The sequence below is a fragment of the Paroedura picta genome, chromosome 3, assembly GCF_049243985.1.
Source record: "Paroedura picta isolate Pp20150507F chromosome 3, Ppicta_v3.0, whole genome shotgun sequence".
Lineage (NCBI taxonomy): Eukaryota > Metazoa > Chordata > Lepidosauria > Squamata > Gekkonidae > Paroedura > Paroedura picta.
The window spans coordinates 148,870,933-148,889,276 of record NC_135371.1 but is presented as its reverse complement, the minus strand read 5'-3'; the positions used below and the strand labels follow the sequence as shown (position 1 = coordinate 148,889,276).

Here is an 18,344-nt window from a genome sequence, read left to right as displayed (position 1 = left end):
AGCTATTTCTGTTCTCGCCATGGCTAATGTGAGTTACAATGACCACTCACCTGCATTCTTTTCATTCTGTTTGTTTTCTCCTCAGGAAACCATGCTGAATTCAGCTAAGCTTAGTCCCAAATATGCCAGTAGCATGTTTGAACATGTGCCTTAAGCATGTTTTCACATATGAGCCTTCCCCGCAGTTCACTCACTGCACAAAAGCTGATTTGCATTCTGCCACTCATCATGTTCATATGTGAAAGGCAGTTTATCCTTATCCTTGATGCCTATATATATATTTGTGAAACGCCCCAGTGGGTGGAGTGTGTCCAGCCCACTGAGAGGGTCTGGATTTGAATCTGGGTGAATCATTGATTGGGCCGGCCCTTACAGAGGCTGCCCTCCCTAGGCGGTCACTCATCTCTCCAGCAGCCTGGCTGCCATGGCTGGCGCGTGTGAGGCACTCCATCCAGACAGTGGCTGCCAGGAGGAGGAGGTGGCCAGGTGGAGGCGGTGGCAGCACCGCCACTGAGGAGACGGCCGTGGAGCCGCCAGGGAGCTGCTGTCAGTGGAGGGCAGCCAGCGGTGGTGCAGAGTTAGCACACGAGCAGCTTGATCATTCTTCTGCCCTGGCCCGCCCTGCCCTGGCTGCCCTCACCTCCCACCAGCCGGCCCGGGGCCCCAAGGCTGACCCGCACTCTCCCTGCCCGCTTTGGAAGGGGAAGGGGGAAGTGAGGCGCCAGCACTCTCTGCCCCTTGCCATCGCTGCCTCCCCCCAAAACCGCCATCCCGCTAGCTCCCGCTGCTTTTCAGCCTGCAGTGGGCTTTCTGCTAGTACCTAAATAAATGCTACCTTTTGATCCTGCTGTTCCTCCAGGGAGCTGGAGGGGTGGGGAATATGCATCTCGTGTACTTCATTTTATCCTCACAACATGCCAGGAGGCTCCAGTTTCAGTGTCTCTGTGTCCCTTTCGGGCCATATAGATTCCAGAGGCTGAGACTCAGACTTGGACGTAAGAAAAGGCATTGATTTCTCACTTTAGCATTTATTCCTTCAAAACTGAGTATTCACATTCTGGGCTAGAATTTCCATTCCCAAGGAAACCAGAGATGCTGAGGTCAAACCTCATTGAGAGAAAGAGCCCAACGCTCCTTCTAAGAATGGAGGGTGCTTCTCATACTGGAATAAAAATCCAGAACGCTATGGGGTATTAGATTGTTAGCTTGAGCCCCTAGGGCAGAGAAAACGAATGGGTTTAAGGCTGGAGCCCTCAAGAAGAGAAGTGAAAACCCAGGCAGAGAAGAACCCAGCCAAGGACATTTGGGCTGTCTTTCCTCATGAGAGAAAACAAGAGCTAAAGCTTTGCCTTCTGTGGGTGCTGAGACCAGTGATGCTCTCGAATCTGGCAAGAGCTAAGCAGGAGACTGGATCAGCCCATTTCACAGTGGTCTAAGGCAGGGGCTGGTGGATTGCAGGAACCACCTGCTCGGAGGGTGGATGCAGTCACTCCATCCTGACCTCAGGGATTCCGAGGGCAAATTCCTCTGCTTGTTTTAAGTGCCAGTTCCCATGTCCATCCATGTTCTGTGGTAGTTCCTTCTCCTCCTTGGGGGATGGCAGTGGCAAAAATCCTGCCTTTTCCTTGGCAGGACAAGCCTAGAGGCCAATCAAATATGTTCAGGATGGTTTTGCAGGCACTTGATGAAATCAGAGACGGGTTTGCCTTCATAGCAAATCTGGTAGACAGCAGTGAAGAGTGGGAACCTGTGCAGAAGGAAACCAGCAGACAATGAATGGCTCTCAAGCAAGACAAGTAGGAGGGCGTAGCAAACTGATGGAGAGTCTGTTTGAAATCTGCTATAACGTAGCTTCCAACATTTTGGAAAAGCCAATAGGTAGCGCTGCAAGCCTCTAACCCGAAATTAATCTGTATATGGGCAGAGGAAATGTTCTGTTTGAAGATGAAAGGCAACTTGTTTACTTACAACAGGCAAGAGAATTTAAAAAATGTAGATAGCTTTCACTTCAGGCCCATAAATCAGGGGTAGTCAACCTGTGGTCCTCGAGATGTCCATGGACTACAATTCCCATGAGCCCCTGCCAGCAATTGCTGGCAGGGGCTCATGGGAATTGTAGTCCATGGACATCTCGAGGACCACAGGTTGACTACCCCTGCCATAAATGACTCCTTTCAGCAAGCTCTTCCTTCAGAATAGGCCTCTGTTGAATCTTGGCGTTTTTAAAAAACAGCAATGGATTGAATAGCCACTCTGGTGCCTTTTAACTCAATTAACTAAAAGTTCTTGTGTCAGTTGACAGTCTTACCCTCCCCCCTCTCACTGAGACAGTGTTTCTGTGGGAGCAGCCAAATTGTAACCAGAGAACATCCACTGTTCCACTGCCCTGCTTATGCAGACATTCGAGGCAAATTGATCTACCCGCTGCTCAAAAGGTATCCAGAATGTCTGGATGCCAGATGAAGATCAATCAAAGAGGCTATTAAGTGATGAGACCCCCCCTCCCAGGTAACAATTCAGCTTGCCAAGTTTTGCACCACTGCCATAGCAATCTGAAGTTTGGAAGAAAGATAATTTTTAGTTTTACTTTTAGAAGAAGAAGAAGAGTTGGTTCTTATATGCCGCTTTTCTCTACCCGAAGGAGGCTCAAAGCGGCTTACAGTCACCTTCCCATTCCTCTCCCCACAACAGACTTTTAAGATTTGTCTCGATTGTGTTATACCTCGCAACCATACAGTGTTGGTCTCCTATGATTGTGTTTATATAACTTTCTCTAAACGACTGGAACAATAAACTTTGATAGTCCTACCCTCTACTTTTGACCACCGGAGTGATATTCTGTGTCCCACCACAGCACGGCTGCCGACATAAGTGTGAAAGAAGCACCTTTGGGCCACCTGGGAGAAGGGCAAAGGACTCACTTGTCCACCAGATTCTTGTGCTTGAGGATGTGATGAAGCTCTGCTGATGTCTGAGGGCCCTGCAGCTTCTGCCCATTGAGCATCTCCTTCTCCAGCTGCTCGATAGACTGCAAGATGCACAAAAATGCCCCGCGTGAATGACACCCAGCCCTTTTTTTCATAGTCTCCTCTCTCCAAACTAAGTGGGCACCGAATGGGGAAACAGTCCTCAGCTATCTCAGGGGAAATGGTGTTGTGGATTGACCTGTGCCTCCAGCATACCTGAAACATGCATTAAGCTCAGTGCTGAAGCATCTTTTTGTAGTAGAGGGAGGCTGTTTCCTGTGCCATAACATAGGCCTTGTGGAGAAAGGAAGGGTGAGAGCCCTGCAGAAGGGAGAAAAGGGCTGGCCGTGATACCCCTTTCCTAGTGCCACCCTCTCCTGGCATTGTGGCAGAAATGAGAATAATTCTATTTTTATTCAGGTGGGTAGCCATGTTGGCCTGAAGCAACAGAACAAAGTTTGAGTCCAGTGGTACCTCTAAGACCACCAAAGTTGAGGGAGTTTTATTGAAATTGCGGTGTGGCGGAAGCACTAGATATCTGTGACAGAGAATTCTCACAACACCAATTACAGTTCCCGGTATTTCTTCAGGGGCCACAAAAGATTATTCCACAATAAATTCATCAGTCTTGAAGGTACCACGCTATTAGGAAGTATCAACTCTAAGTTGTACATTTTTTTGTAGAGCACAAAACACTGTTCATGGGCTTACCAGGTAGTCTCCTCTCCAGGTATTGCCAAGGCCCTGGTGGTCTGGGAAGTGTCACTCAGGTATATGAAAAGTTGGGTTTTATACTCCTCCACTTTTCACTACCAGAAGAAGTCTCAAAGTGGCTGACAATCACCTTCCCTTCCTCTCCCTACAACAGACACTCTGTGCGGGAGGTGGAGCTGAAAGAGCCCTGACAGGACTGCTCTGTGAGAACAGCACTATCAAGACTGTGACGAGCTCAAAGTCACCCAGATAGCTGCATGTGGAGCAGTGGGGAATCAAACCTGGCTCACCAGATTAGAAGCCACCACTCTTAAATACTAGTTACTCTTAACTACAAGTGTTGCAGAGGCTGTACTGACCGCCCCATCGCCTGCAATATCTGGTTGCAAGGGACTCTGTGGTATACTCCTTAAATGACTTGCTTCATAATTCTCTTGAAAAAAATACACTTGGGTTCCTTGCACAGTTAAGCTGCTCCTGATATTAGGCTCTCTTAGCCCATACTCCCTGGCTTGACTGTGCCTCCTACTGTTCCTTGACCTCTGCCACCCCAGCCTCTGCCAAAAATCCCAAATTTTGTGAAATGCTCAGTGTTGCAATCAGGACAAAAGTTTCAAAAATGTTATAGAGTGTTCAGTGACAAAGGATATTTCTCATGGTACAATGTAAACCCAGCTCTGTAAAATAGGCTAGGGTTGCTAACACCTAGTTGGGAAGACCCTGGAGACTTTGGGGGTGGAGCCTGCAGAAGGCAGGGGATGGGAAGGGGAGGGACTTCAGTGGGGTCTAGTGCCATACGCTCCACGTTCTAGAAGAAGAGTTGGTTCTTATATGCCGCTTTTCCCTACCCAAAGGAGGCTCAAAGCGGCTTACAGTCGCCTTCCCTTTCCTCTCCTCACAACAGACACCCTGTGAGGGAGGTGAGGCTGAGAGAGCCCTGATATCCCTGCTTGGTCAGAACAACTTTCTCCGTACTGTGGCGAGCCCAAGGTCACCCAGCTGGCTGCATGTGAGAAAGGAGCGGGGAATCAAACGTGGCTTGCCACATCAGAAGTCTGCACTCCTAACCACTACACCAAGCGGCCATTTTCTCCAGCAGAACTGATTTTTACCTCCTGGAGATGAGCTGTAATTCCAGGGGATCCCCAAGTCCCACCTGGAAGCTGGCATCCCAGAATTATGCCCATTTGCAGACTGCAGATATCCATTCCATCCTTGGCTGGGATAATTCTTTCAGGCAAAGCTTAGGCTTTATCTGCTAGCATTTGCTCTCAGCTGCTACTTTTTGCCCTGAGCTCTTCCCATGTAGCAAATTGCTTTAAGGCCAAAACTGTGACAAATCTCACATTGCTGAGCTGAACGGATCAAGTACTTCTTACCTCTTTTCCACCCGAAGTTAATTCCAGCTCTTCCCTGCTTGCACAGTGATTAACTTTCCAGATATTTAAAAAAATAAGTCCTGTCTTCGGGACTTAAAGATTATAAATTGAAGTTTAAAGTCTTTTCCGGGAAGGGTCAGACAGATTGGGTGGTCTCAGTTCAAACCGTAGCCACCTTAACATGCAGCGCCGACATAGTATCTGGTTCTGCTTTCTGAAGTACAATCCATTTCCTGATCCCTCTGGGAATCCATGCCTCAGGGTCCCCATTCAGGGACTTTGCCCAGCCTGGTTCCTGCTGCTTTGTGCATGCTCAGCACACACATTATGAATCCACCTTTGGTTCTGACGTTCCTGCCCATTACTCAGCATTGCTGAAGGGAGTTTAAAGGAAGACGGACCAGGTATGTTCCGGTAAAACTCGTTGCTATAGTTATCAGATTGCAGTTAGAGCAGTAAAGGATGCTGAAGAACTTGACAGCTAGTGCAGCATGGTAGCAACTCTGTGAGTGAGGAAGTTCTCAGTTCAGAGATTGACTCAAGCAGACTGCTTCCATGTGGAGGTTTTATTCTGGTTTGGCATCTAAATTGCAGCAGGTTTTCTGTGTTGCTTACACATGGCATTGCCCTCTAATCATCCACTTGCCATGTTCTCCCCTGCTTCACTCCGGTCTTTCCAAAACCTGGTTTGATAAACACCTTTGGCAAAGACCCCAACCTCAAGGTGCATTTTCTGCACGGTTTCAAGACCTTATCAGTGCTATTTTCCTTGCCTCAGCCCTCTCTCCATGGTTACCACCACGTCCTGTACCACTAGAGGGCTTTAAAAAAGAAAAACAGAATTGCTGAATCTCTACTGCAATTTTTAAAGTTCTAAAAAATCCCTGGTGGCTGGAGGGGGTGGGGTGGGGGAGTGCTGGCTGCAGGCAGCTGAGGCGAGAGCAGAGTGCAGAAAACAGCCACATGGGCTTTCCGTAGACATGGCTAATGCCTCTGCATTCGGAGTGCCAATGAAAACTGCACAGAGAACCCGCCATACGGCTGCAAAGGCAGCTACTTCAGGCAGATCACTTGTTCTCGTTTGCAGTATGGGGAATAACGTTTTTTAAAAGGCACGTGAAGCATTGCCCTGACCTGGATGGCCCAGGCTAGCCTGATCTCATCTGATCTTGGAAGCTCATCAGGGCTGGCCCTGGACCAGTATTTGGATGGGAGACCTCCAAGGAAGTCTGCAGATGCTACACAGAGGCAGGCAAGGGCACACTACCTCTGAGCATGTCTTGCCTTGAAAGCCCCATGGGGTCACCAGAAGACCGCTGCAGTTTGACAACACTGAGAGCCAGCTTGGTGTAGTGGTTAGGAGTGCGGACTTGTAATCTGGTGAGCCGGGTTTGATTCCCCGCTCCCCCACATGCAGCCAGCTGGGTGACCTTGGGCTAATCACAGCACTGATAGAGCTGTTCTGACAGAGCAGTAATCTCAGGGCTCTCTCAGCCTCACCCACTTCACAGAGTGGAAAGGAAAGGCGAATGTAAGCTGCTTTGAGACTCCTTCATGGAGAGAAAAGTGGCATATAAGAACCAACTCTTTTTCTTCTTCATGCAGACACACACAGGAAGTGTTTAGAATGCTCTGCAGCTCTTACAAATGCTAAGTCTTCTGTTTTAGAATATTGGGGGGAAAGAATTGTTGTTTTTTATACCCCACTTTTCATTACCCAAAGGAGTCTTGAATTGGCTTCCTCTCTCCACAACAGTCACCCTGTGCGGTAGGTGGGGCCGAGTGAGAAAACTGATCTGTGAGAACAGTGCTATCAGAACTGCGACTGGCCCAAGGCCACCCAGCTAGCTGCATCTGGAGGAGCGGGAATTGCCAGATTAGAAGCTGCCACTCTTAACCACTACACCAATCCTCTATCGTAACAGCATCCCTCAAGGGCTCTTTGGCAACCTTTTTCAACATTCCCCTACACATTGACATGCTCACCTTTCCCGTCTTGGCAAAAGCCTCTGCTACTTTGCGATTCCGGCCCCCGTAGCAAGTAGTGATGAGGTCAGCAACCCCACAGCTCTCCAGGAAGGTGGCCGAAGTGACGGAGCCCTTGCAGAAGAGTTTGGCGAAAGCAATCATCTCCATCAAGCCCAGTCGGATCACGGCTGCCTTGGTATTATCGCCAAAGCCCAGCCCATCGCAGAAACCAGCGCCGACAGCCACCACGTTCTGTGGAAGAGGGCGGAGAGGACGTGTTTGTTGTCAGCAAGGCTAGGTCCTGTGCTAGTTTTGCAGGGTTCTTAAGACAGACATGCAGATCAGTAGTGGGCAGACTAGCTCTTGGTGTCCCAAGCAGGGCAACACACAATGGACCTCAGAGAAATGTTCCAGAGATGGGCATCTGTCCACCGTCAGCCCCAGTTAAGAATAACATAGAATAAATCATGTTGGAGAAACCCAACTTCCAGTTAGCTTTAGACCCCTAGCAATAGTGGAATAGGCTGCCTAAGGAAGTGGTGAGCTCCCCCTCACTGGCAGTCTTCAAGCAAAGGTTGGATACACACTTTTCTTGGATGCTTTAAGATGCTTAGGGCTGATCCTGCGTTGAGCAGGGGGTTGGACTAGATGGCCTGTATGGCCCCTTCCAACTCTATGATTCTATGATTCTATGAACGGCCTGTGTCCCACCACCAAAGGACGACCTCAGTAACCTCTATATCAGGGGTAGTCAAACTGCGGCCCTCCAGATGTCCATGGAATACAATTCCCATGAGCCCCTGACAGCAAACACTGGCAAGGGCTCATGGGAATTGTAGTCCATGGACATCTGGAGGGCCGCATTTTGACTACCCCTGCCTATATGAAGGGAAGTTGGGGGTGAAGGAAAGACAAAATTCTTCTGCACAGCTCTAATGTAGTGCGCGGCCATGGGCCTTCCTTTAGAAACAGGCCACAACTGCAATGGGGGGAAAAGCTAATCCCTTGGGACTGTGATTAGTCCCATACCTTCAGGGCACCACAGATCTCGACAGTGTCTGCCTCTTGCACCACCGTGATTCGGAAATTGAGTGTCTGAAGAAGGTCCTTGAGGATCTGTCCATGTTCTACATTCCTGCAGCCTGTAAAGATGCAAAAATAGACAATAGTAGAAGAAATATTGCTCCTTTCACGAGGTGGCATGAACCAGGCTTATATTCAAGTCAGGTCATTGCTCCATGTAGCCTAGTGCTGTCCATTGTGAGTGGTAATGGCTCTTCAAGGCAGACTTTTTTTACTGTTGAGAACCCCCTGAAATATTCTTTAGGCTTCAAAAAATCACAGAAGCGGCTCAATCGTACAGAATATGCATAGCTGTGTACACGCCCACCTGGGTCCCCTCCCCTTCTGACCCCTCCTGACCCACGATTGGCCATGGGGGAGGGAGAAACCCTAGGGTTTTAATGAAACCTCAGTCCAAGGTATCAGGCAGAGGTCTTTTACTGATACTACCAGGCATTAAGGCTGGAGCCCTGGGCACTGGAGTCCTGTGTCCTGTCACTGCAATTGACCTCCTAGGAAATGGACAGCTTATCCCATGTTATTACTCATATGGAACTTACTTCAGCAGAAGGATTATAAAAGGATGAATGGAAAGTGGTTGTTATCTCTGCCTTTGGGAGGTGATGATAGAGTTTACACTCAAATAGGACATGTTCAGTTGTTTCTATTTGACCTTCGTTACAGATACACGTGTGTGAAGCCCTTTGAACTTTCCTTCCATAAAAGTGGAAGGGAGAGCGTTATAACACAAGAGAGTGAAAGTTCTTCTTTGTTCAGAATTTATAAGATCAGTTAGATATGGCATCAAGACAGTCTTTCTCTGCCTTTGTTAAGAAGGTCTCTTCCAAAAAGTGGGTCCAAGATCTTATGAAGATTGCAAGCCGTGACTTCCTCGGGTAGCAGTCAATGGTGTATCTGTAACCCATGAATTTCTACCCGTAAATTCTCAGTGGAGCACTGCTGGCCACCTTGAGCAAGCAAGTAGCTCTGCCAGCATCACAGCCGCTAGTTTCCTGGGCTCCTCCAGCAGCAGCAATGACTGGGGCAGTTCGCACAGCATTGCTGTGAATGCAGTGGTCCTCCTCACTGCTGCCAGTGGCCCAGTCCAAGCTGAGTGGCTTCTGCAGTCCTGGCTTGTGGCAGAACAGGGGTTGCTCAGCTTGGCGATCAACAGTGGCACTCCTAGAAGAAGCCAGAGTAGCAACACCCCCAGTGGCAGACATGGCCCAGCACCGTGATCTGGCAAAAGGCATGCAGGCTATGAGAGTAGGTGATGGGAAGGTCTGTGAGCAGGTGGAAAATGCACAAGCAGACAGGCAGGAAGGGAGGTGTTAGCAGGGAGGCTGGTGAGAGGCAGAGTGGACGGACAGGAAATCTCTGTCGTCCCGTTCCCCCAAAATCTGGAACTGCCACCTCTTAGCCTTGAGATCAGATCCAGACCTTTAATTCCTGTGATGCTGCAGGAATGTCTTGTTTCCCCCTTGTTTCTGCCATTTACCTTCCATCTGCTATGACAGGGGTAGTCAAGCTGTGGTCCTCCAGATGTTCATGGACTACAATTCCCATGAGCCCCTGCCAGCAAACGCTGGCAGGGGCTCATGGGAACTGTAGTCCATGGACATCTGGAGGACCACAGCTTGACTATCCCTGGGCACCCAGCTTGTGATAGCAGGTAGGGAAGGAAGGTAGATTCACAGGGCTAGAAAAGAAAGAAGCTGTCCTGCAACATCAGGATTTGAAAGGGGGCACGGTTCGGTGTAAGAGGTCAGCCATATATCACAGCCTGTGCCCTAGTGTGTCCATACCATACACAACTGCCACAGGGAGCTGTTAGAGCATCGGCAGACTCAAAAGCATGTGGTGGGTGGAGAGTCAGAGGTGGAACTTCTCAAGAACTTGGAGCAAAGAGCAAATCAGAAGCTTCCATAACAGTCTTCCTTTCAAGAGCTGTACGTTCAAAGTTATTACCAATTGTGGTCTCACAGAACTTCTCATCTGCCACCTCATTGGCAATGTTGGCTCCCATAAGCACACTCATCTCAATGCCCAGCTGCTCGCGGATAATGTCTGATATCAGCTTCAGTCCATCTGGGCCTTCGTCAACACCCTGTGAATCAACCAGATAAATGTCAGGGTGGATCAGCAGGATATCCTGAGAATCCTGCACGAACCCTTGGTCTTCAACCCTGTGGCCTGACCATGCTAAGCCCAGATTTGGCTCCAGAGGTCAACGGCAGGCCTCTCATATGTGCTCCTTGTGAAGATCTCCTGTAGTCCCTCCCCTCCCAGTTCAAACTCCAAATATGTAATTACAAGTATTAGCCAACCATCCAAGAGATACTCTGTTATGAAAGAAGACAGGGCCTATCTGCAGTTCCGTTACTTTCCTAACTATTGTGTGTGTGTTTCCGCTAGGAATATTTATGGAAAATTGCAAATTAGCCATTTTCTTGTCTCCTAGCTCTCTCACTAAGAATACTGCCTCCTCCGAGATCTCTGACTCCCCTGCAAGCAATACATTTATATGACTCTGCAATTTGTAAGTACCTAGCTGGCTAGTGCCCCTTGCTCATGTTCCAAATGGAGCCCACACCACTCACACCTTGATGAGTGAAACCCCTATTGCTTCTTTCTTGACGTGGCCCTTCAGCTGGTCACAGAGTTTCCCGATGAACTGATGCGGCACTACGAAGAGGAGGATGTCAGCATCAGCTGCAGCCTTCAGGAGATCTGGCACTGCCAGCTGTAGCAAGGGGAGGGGGGAGTCAGCCAAAAGACAAAAAGAAGGAGTAGGGAAACACTGGCAGGTGTTAGACACTTGACCACAGCTAGCCCTGTTTGTATGTCTCAAGAACCCCAAAGATTCTGTATCGTCAACCCAAATCCCTGTGACACACACTGAACTGTTGATATTATGCAAACCAAATTCTTCTTCAAAAACTTTGCAGAGTTTGTATACTTCTTACTTCCTCTCTGTCAGCCCTGGGAAGGGCAAGGGGATACGCAATGGCATTGACAGTCCTGTCTCCTGAAGACACCCACTAAACCTCACTCTGGCTTTAACACACTTTCATGCTGGTCTTTGCATCCATGAGGGCTAGGAACTTGCCTTAAAAACATGCTAAAGTTAAGAAATCTGAAGCCAATAACAATGCTTTATCTGCATTTGTGCAGTCTATGCTCAGCACTGATCATAACACATCCCAGTGGAATCCCGAATTCGATCACAGGCAGCAGAATGAATCCATTTGAAGAAGAGATGTCAAAATGATCCGCATGGCAGGTCCTGTGTTGCAATGGAGGCAGAGGTTGTCACTGCCTTCCCTTAGGGCAGTGGTCCCCAAACTTTTTATCACCAGGGACCGGTCAATGTTTGACAATTTTACTGAGGCCCGGGGGGGGGGTAGTCTTTTGCTGAGGGACGTCGCTGCTGCCACCTGAGCCCCTGCTCCACTTGCTTTCCTGACGGCGCCCCTGACTTCCCGCCATCCACTGGGGGGGGGGCATTGCCAGCAGCAGCTGCACAGTGCCACACCGAGGGAGATCCCCGGCCATGGCGGCTGCTGGACAGCACCAAAGGTGAGCCGGTGGCAGAGTGGCAGGACAGCCCCCGAGGAAGCAGCTGGGGAGGAGGATGAGAAGGAGCCGCGGCCCGGTACCGACTGATCCACGGACCGCTGGTTGGGGACCACTGCCTTAGGGAACTAGCTTGATCAAAGTTCCTGCCGCCTCCAGCAAGTCAAATTCATCTGGATCCCCCAGAAGAGGCAAATTTATGCTGGTTGGACATAAAATTGACATCATGTCTAATGTGGGCTGCCAAGAAGCTGGAGAGGGAATACAGAAGAACATTGTTACTACGGAAATAAAAAAGGTCAGAAAAGCTGGCCCTCTGAGTATTTAAATAGTGTGTGTGTTTGTGTGTGTGTGGAGGAATTGTGCTCACAGTTTTTTGATGTGTGTATGTGCTGTGACCTCACATTCCTACCAATTTGCCTCTTGAAGGAGGCTTCGGGAGACGTATTGACTCCTCTGCACTTGCTCCACCCTGGCTGATAGCTTCAGAGCATCCCAGACTGTGCCATTACTGGCTGAAGGTGCTGATTTTATTCTAAAGCCTGTAAATCTCTGAGGACACAGGGCTGTGCTACTCTATTGGGAATCCAGTGCTGCCTCCCCCCAAGTTCACTCCCCCTGCCCTAAACAAAGGAAGGTGGTTGGGTGCTTTATGGTTTCAGCTGAGCCAAAGCACTTTCAGGCAAAACCCATAATGGGAGATGGGGGAGGGGGGAGAAAGAACAATTACCCAGCCAGTACACAGAAGCCAAGGGATGAGAGCGTCATTTAGATTTAACTAATAACATCCTCACAGAATGACTGCTTAGCACTTATGCAGTAAGGACCTCCAAGATGAGGTGCCTGACCATTTGCTGGAAGGCGGCCACTTTTTCCCCCTGGCTCTGTTCCAGTGCTTTAACCAGAAACAGACACATGGAACAATTAAGCAGGCGCTGCCCTCCCTCCCTCCATCTCCATGTCAATCCCGAGCATCAGGCAGCTGTATTACCAAGGCAGGTCCACGGAAAGGGGGCAGCCCTCTTTGCCAGAGATTCTCTAAGAAGGGGTAGTTTACAAAAAGGAGTCCAGTGGCACTTTGGACCCTAACAGGATTTCTGCCAGCATAAAGATAGATTCAAGTGGGTAGCTGTGTTGGTCTGAAGCAGCACAACAAAACAAAATCAGAGTCCAGTGGCACCTTTAAGACCAGCAAAGATTTATTCAGACTGAGGAGGAGTGCTTGCCCTTGAAAGCTCACGTCTTGAATAAATCTTTGTTGGTCTTAAAGGTGCCATTGGACTCTGATTTTGTTTTGTTGTGCCAGCATAAAGTTATGCAAGTCAGCACTTACAACCTCAGATATATTGCAGGGGTACTTCTGTTTGGTCGGTCCATTTCTATACACGACAGAAGTGACAGAAATCCTTCCACGGACAAGCCCTGGGCAACTCCCAGAAAAGTGGGATATACATAATACCAAATGACACCTGGGAAGGTGTCCTCATCTGGCCTGTCCTCAGACAACTGCACTGACTCCTGGTTAAATTCTAGATCAGGTACCAGTCTCTACGTTAGGAGGAATCAAGGAATCAAGGCATATTGCAACGTGTTTTTCTTTTTTTTAAAAAACCTGTGCTTAAAGGGAAAGGGGCTTTTCGGGAGCATGATAACGGCCGCCCATTGGCTGCTCGTTTGATTGATGTTCAGGGGTGGAACAAAGCACAGAAAAAATCGCTTCCTGTATAGTGATTTTTGACGAGACCAGAAACCTGTGGGAAACGATTGAAACGCTACTGGATTCCACTACAAAGGCAGGTATGCATAATGCCGAATAGCACTTTTAAAAATAGCATTTCCGCTTGCAGGAACCAATTGGCAACATTGGTCCTGGTGCAGAATGGGCCTGGTAATTCCCAGTCCTAGAGATTTATGCTTTGCCTCAATCAGGCTCAGGGCCTTTTCAGTCTTAGCCCGTGGAACGAGCTCTTGTAAGAGCTGTGGGCCCTGTAGGAGTTCTCAGAGTTCTGAAGGGCCTGCAAAATGGAGTTCTTCCACCAGGCATTTGGTTGGGGGCAATAACTCTAGAACAACAGGGGAGGGGCCCTCCTCTGTAAACTCTCCTCTGAATCTGAGAGGAGGTTGCATAGGTCAAACCAACGCTGGCAATCTATAATAGCAAGTTATGATTTATGGGTGTTAACTAATGCAATGTTCTAACTGTGTTTTTAATTCTTTTAACTGTCTATGGAACTATTATCATGTTGTCAACTGCCCTGAGCTGGTTGAGATGGGAATGAAAAACCATCATAACTGGAGATATAAGTCAAAAGCATAATTATGATGGTTTTTCATTTAGTCTGAGGAAGAGTGCATGCATTTGAAAGCTCACGCCTTGGATAAATCTTTGTTGCTCTTAAAGGTGCTATTGACCTCTATTTTTGTTGAACTAAGCTTGGGTAATGCCTCACACCTCACTCCTAGCATTTGTTACCCAGCTGGGTTTCCTGACACTCTGCTAGCTCCCGGAAACCAGATCAGTTAGCAAGCAGAGAGAGGGTTATTTATTACTTTGGTTACCAAGGCAACGTGTTCCTTGATCGTCCTTCTGCTGGATGATGCACAAGGCCACCCTTCTGTGTAGCAGGACTGAGAAGACATAATGCTGCCTATCAAAGTCAGTGCTGCCAACTCAGACTGGCAATGGTTTTCCAGGGTCTCAGGCCAAGGTCTTTCACTTCACCTACTGCCAGATCCTTTATCTGGTGATGCCAGGGACTAAACCTGAGACCTTCTGCATGCCCACCTCATGGTCTATCCCTGGCTCACAGTCCCTCCCCAAGGGACGGGATAGAACAGGGAAGTCTGCTCCAGTCAGCCTTACAAGCCCCTCTTCAACTCCATACAGACCTTGGCATAGCTTTACCAGCTGGGTCATCTTATCACTGTATTCTTAGGACTCAGTTGCATCTCTTTACTTGCATAGCCAAATATACCAGAAATGGGGTAGGGATATCAGTCCTGACATTTGACAATGCATAGCTGGCATGTCCAAAGGAATAGAGTAGACGTAGAATGTGGTCTCTGGCATAGCATTTGGGCTTTTCTTGGCCCCAAAGGAAGGTTCTAGAGTTGATTAAATTAAGATCTGTAACTTCCCCAATGCGTATCATTCAGGCCGCACAGCAATATTTTTTAAAACAACAAACCATGCACAAAATAGAACCTTCAAGAAGAAGTACAGGGCCTCTTTATTTTCCAGGTCTTTTGGTGGGGCATAAACTATTGGCATCCTTTGGCGAGGGGAGTATCCTCAGTTTTAAACTATTCATTTTAAAACTTGTTTTAACTGTGACATGAAAGCTGCTCTGAGCCCCAAAGGAAAGGTGGGATCCAAGGAAGAAACATATACATGAAATAAAAGCACAAGCCTGTTCCGATCCAAATTTTAGCCCTAGGAAGCCAAAGTGAAACATCCAGCTCAGACATGCAGAAACAATGTGTGATGCACGTTCCCCTTCACACTGCAGGTTGGGGATTACTTACCACAATATGAAACACTCCCCTCCTTCCAAGCTTCTGCGGGGGGGGGGAGTTCTAAGTCTAGCCCTGAAGTCTCTAACATTTTCAGACTTTGGATCCATCTTTAATCCCACTGTTATTCTAATAGTTTACATCAGGGGTAGTCAAACTGCAGCCCTCCAGATGTCCATGGACTACAATTCCCAGGAGCCCCTGCCAGGGGCTCCTGGGAATTGTAGTCCATGGACATCTGGAGGGCCGCAGTTTGACTACCCCTGGTTTACATTGTCACTGACTTCCTTCTTTCTCTCTAGTCAGACTAGGCTAGGGCAAAGGAGAATGGGGTTCTTGTACCTTTAATAGTGGCACTGAAGAAGGAATTCTGGAATGTTCAGCTACTCCTGCTGAGATTTCCTTTCCATTAAAACAGAAAGGGGTCTCTGGCCTCCTTTCCACCTAGCTACCTTCTCTCCCTTTCTGCATTTTCATCTATTTTTCTCCAGTTCCTTCTACACAGAAGGGCTAATGATGGCTCTTGGGATAGCTTGGAGGAGGGCTGTAACACAGTGGTAGAGCACATGTTTTGCACACCAAAGGTTCTACCGTGGTGACTCTGGTGGGAGCAAATCTTGGGAAGCACTCCAGCCCTGGACAGCTGCCACCACATACTGAGCTAGGTGGACTGCCTTGATATAAGACCATATAGTGTAAGCCATCTATAGTTCCTGATCTACCAAATGAAGCCTAAGGGTAGTTAAAAGACCCCTTTCTCCCACGTGAACTTGTCTTTTGGCTGAGATCTGTGGCGCAAACCCTAGTGAATGCACTCCCATCTTCTGAGATAAGCACTAGAGACAACGGCATTATGGGATGACCACTTCCGCAGTTTTCTGAGTTTTAGGTGCTGGGTGAAATACCTGCAGTAACAATTTGGTTAAACAGTTGGAATACTGGAAAGTAATTTGCAATGGAACGGCCTTGTTTGCTTCAGAGTGGGCTTTCAGGTTCTGGGATTTTCTCTTAGAAAGGGTAAGACCTCAGAGACTACGTGTTTATTTATTTTGGAATTTATATTCTGCACTCAATGTGGATTACAGTAATGTCAGATGCCATTAAAGGGCAGCACACAGAGCTGATGTCCCTTCTTAGCTTTACTGGCTCCCGTTTAGATCCCACACCAGCCTCAGACTCCCAAGTGTCTTGGGCAGACTCTCGTGCATGTCCAGCAGACAGAGGGAGAAGCCTCCACCTAAAACAGGGGTAGTCAAACTGCGGCCCTCCAGATGTCCATGGACTACAATTCCCATGAGCCCCTGCCAGCTTTTGCTGGCAGGGGCTCATGGGAACTGTAGTCCATGGACATCTGGAGGGCCGCAGTTTGACTACCCCTGGCCTAGAACAGGATTTGACTTTCTCCTGGCCCCTCCCCACTCCTTTTGCTTCCCTGCTCTACTCAGCCTGGAAACACACCACGTTGGGTGGCAGCTTGTGGCCGGGCAAATACTTGACATTCTCATGCTGCGTGTTGATGATCTCCGTGAGCTTCTTGCCTCCGATTTCCTCTTCAAACACCCACATGTTCACGGTGTTGTCGAATTTGTTCAGCTGGGCTGCATTGTGGCCCACTATCTTGGCAATAGCCGAGCCCCTGCAGGGAGAGGAGAGACGGCAGCACTCAGGAATGAAGGGCCCAACCTCTGTGTGGGCTGACAGGGGACTCTTTCTTCCATAGGGAGCATCAGAACGCCATCTCAGGGCACAGGCATAAGAGTGCATAAAAGGGGGCGATTGCACGCCTGCTCTGAAAGGATTAAGAGGTTCTGTTTTTGTTCTAAAAGAAGCCAAGAGAGACATGGGGTTTTCCCTGTCCCAAAGTGAAAAACAGTTGAAATATTAGAATCATAGCGTTGGAAGGGGCCATACAGGCCATCTAGTCCAACCCCCTGCTCAACGCAGGATCTCAATGTAGGATCTCAACACAGGATTAAACATGACCAGCCACCTAAGAAGAGTCGTAAGAACCTCAGGGGAATCTTAGGGAATCTGGAGCAGACAATGTCTATTGATACGGCGGAATAATATTTTCCAGGGGGGAGGACAGGGGTCTGTGATCAATGCACTTAACCAGCATTTTCTCATTCTGGGGGGAATTTCATTGAGGAGTTGTCTGAATTCCCGAATGAATGAGAGAATTAAAAGAAGACAGCTCATTGCAGATGAAATGGCCTGCAGCAGTATTACCACCAATGGGTTAGAGGTAGGGAGGAGATGATTTGCAGATCAGCCTCTCTCTTAGTCACTTCCCACGCAGGGGGCCAGCCAGTGCTAGTCAGAGGGCATGGGCTCAAATCGGCCGCAGAGACGAGCTAGGATGGTCATTTCCAACACCCTGGGACCATTCCCCACACTGACACCTGTTTCTGCAAGGGGCTCAAGCCCTGTGACCTGGAAACCTCCTACTGGGACGTTCAGTCACTGTTGCAGGGAGGGCACTTTGTACATGATCAGTGCACCCTGACTGGCATGCAGCATAGCCAAACCCTGGCTCCGAAAACCTCTTGCCGATGGGGAGAACCGGGGACGAAGCGGATCGGTATGGCCGAAAAGCATCCCAAGGAGGGCCCGGAGGTGGTGGAAGGAGCGCCTTCCCCCGCCTGGCTGCCAGGCGGTCCCGGGAGGCGGGAGGGGCAGGCCGCTTCTGGCCCGGGGCTGGGCAGGGGGCAGGGGCGGCCGGGACGAGCCTCCAGCCTCGGGAAGGGGGTGCAGCCAGGCGGGCCAGGCGAGGGGGCGCCCGGGGTCCCCTTCCCAAGCCACCGCTCGGCGCTGCCCCGCCGCAGAAGCCCCCGGGAGGCTGGGCGAGGGAGGCGATCGCTCAGCTGCGCCGCTTCCTCCCGGACTGGCCCGGCCGTGGGCGGCGGCAAGGGGCTCCTGGAGCGCCCCCCCTGATGCCCCCCCGACGCCCCCCTCGCCAGCCCCCCCTCCCCTCCGCCCGCTTGGCGCCCCCTGTCCGCCCGCCCGCCCGCGCACACGCACACGCACACGCACCAGTTGCCGGAGCCCACGATGCAAACTTTCTTGCCACCCATCGGGCCAGGCTGTGCAGGGGCAGTCCGCCTCCCGCAAGGCTCCAGCCGCATTTGAACGCCTCGCCTCGGCGCCGCTCCGCCCCCCGCCCCCC

General features: G+C 49.6%; 1 protein-coding gene across 1 annotated transcript; it reads right to left on the bottom strand.

Moving 5' to 3' along the window:
* Positions 1 to 1,012: 1,012 nt before the first annotated feature.
* Positions 1,013 to 18,344, bottom strand: GPD1 (glycerol-3-phosphate dehydrogenase 1). Its single transcript, XM_077328623.1, has 8 exons — positions 18,212 to 18,344; positions 16,637 to 16,814; positions 10,692 to 10,832; positions 10,058 to 10,196; positions 8,057 to 8,169; positions 7,046 to 7,279; positions 2,922 to 3,028; positions 1,013 to 1,747 (listed from the first exon to the last, which is right to left on the bottom strand). The coding sequence occupies exons 1-8, from the start codon at positions 18,301 to 18,303 to the stop codon at positions 1,651 to 1,653; spliced, it is 1,101 nt and encodes a 366-aa protein (XP_077184738.1). The 5' UTR covers positions 18,304 to 18,344; the 3' UTR covers positions 1,013 to 1,650.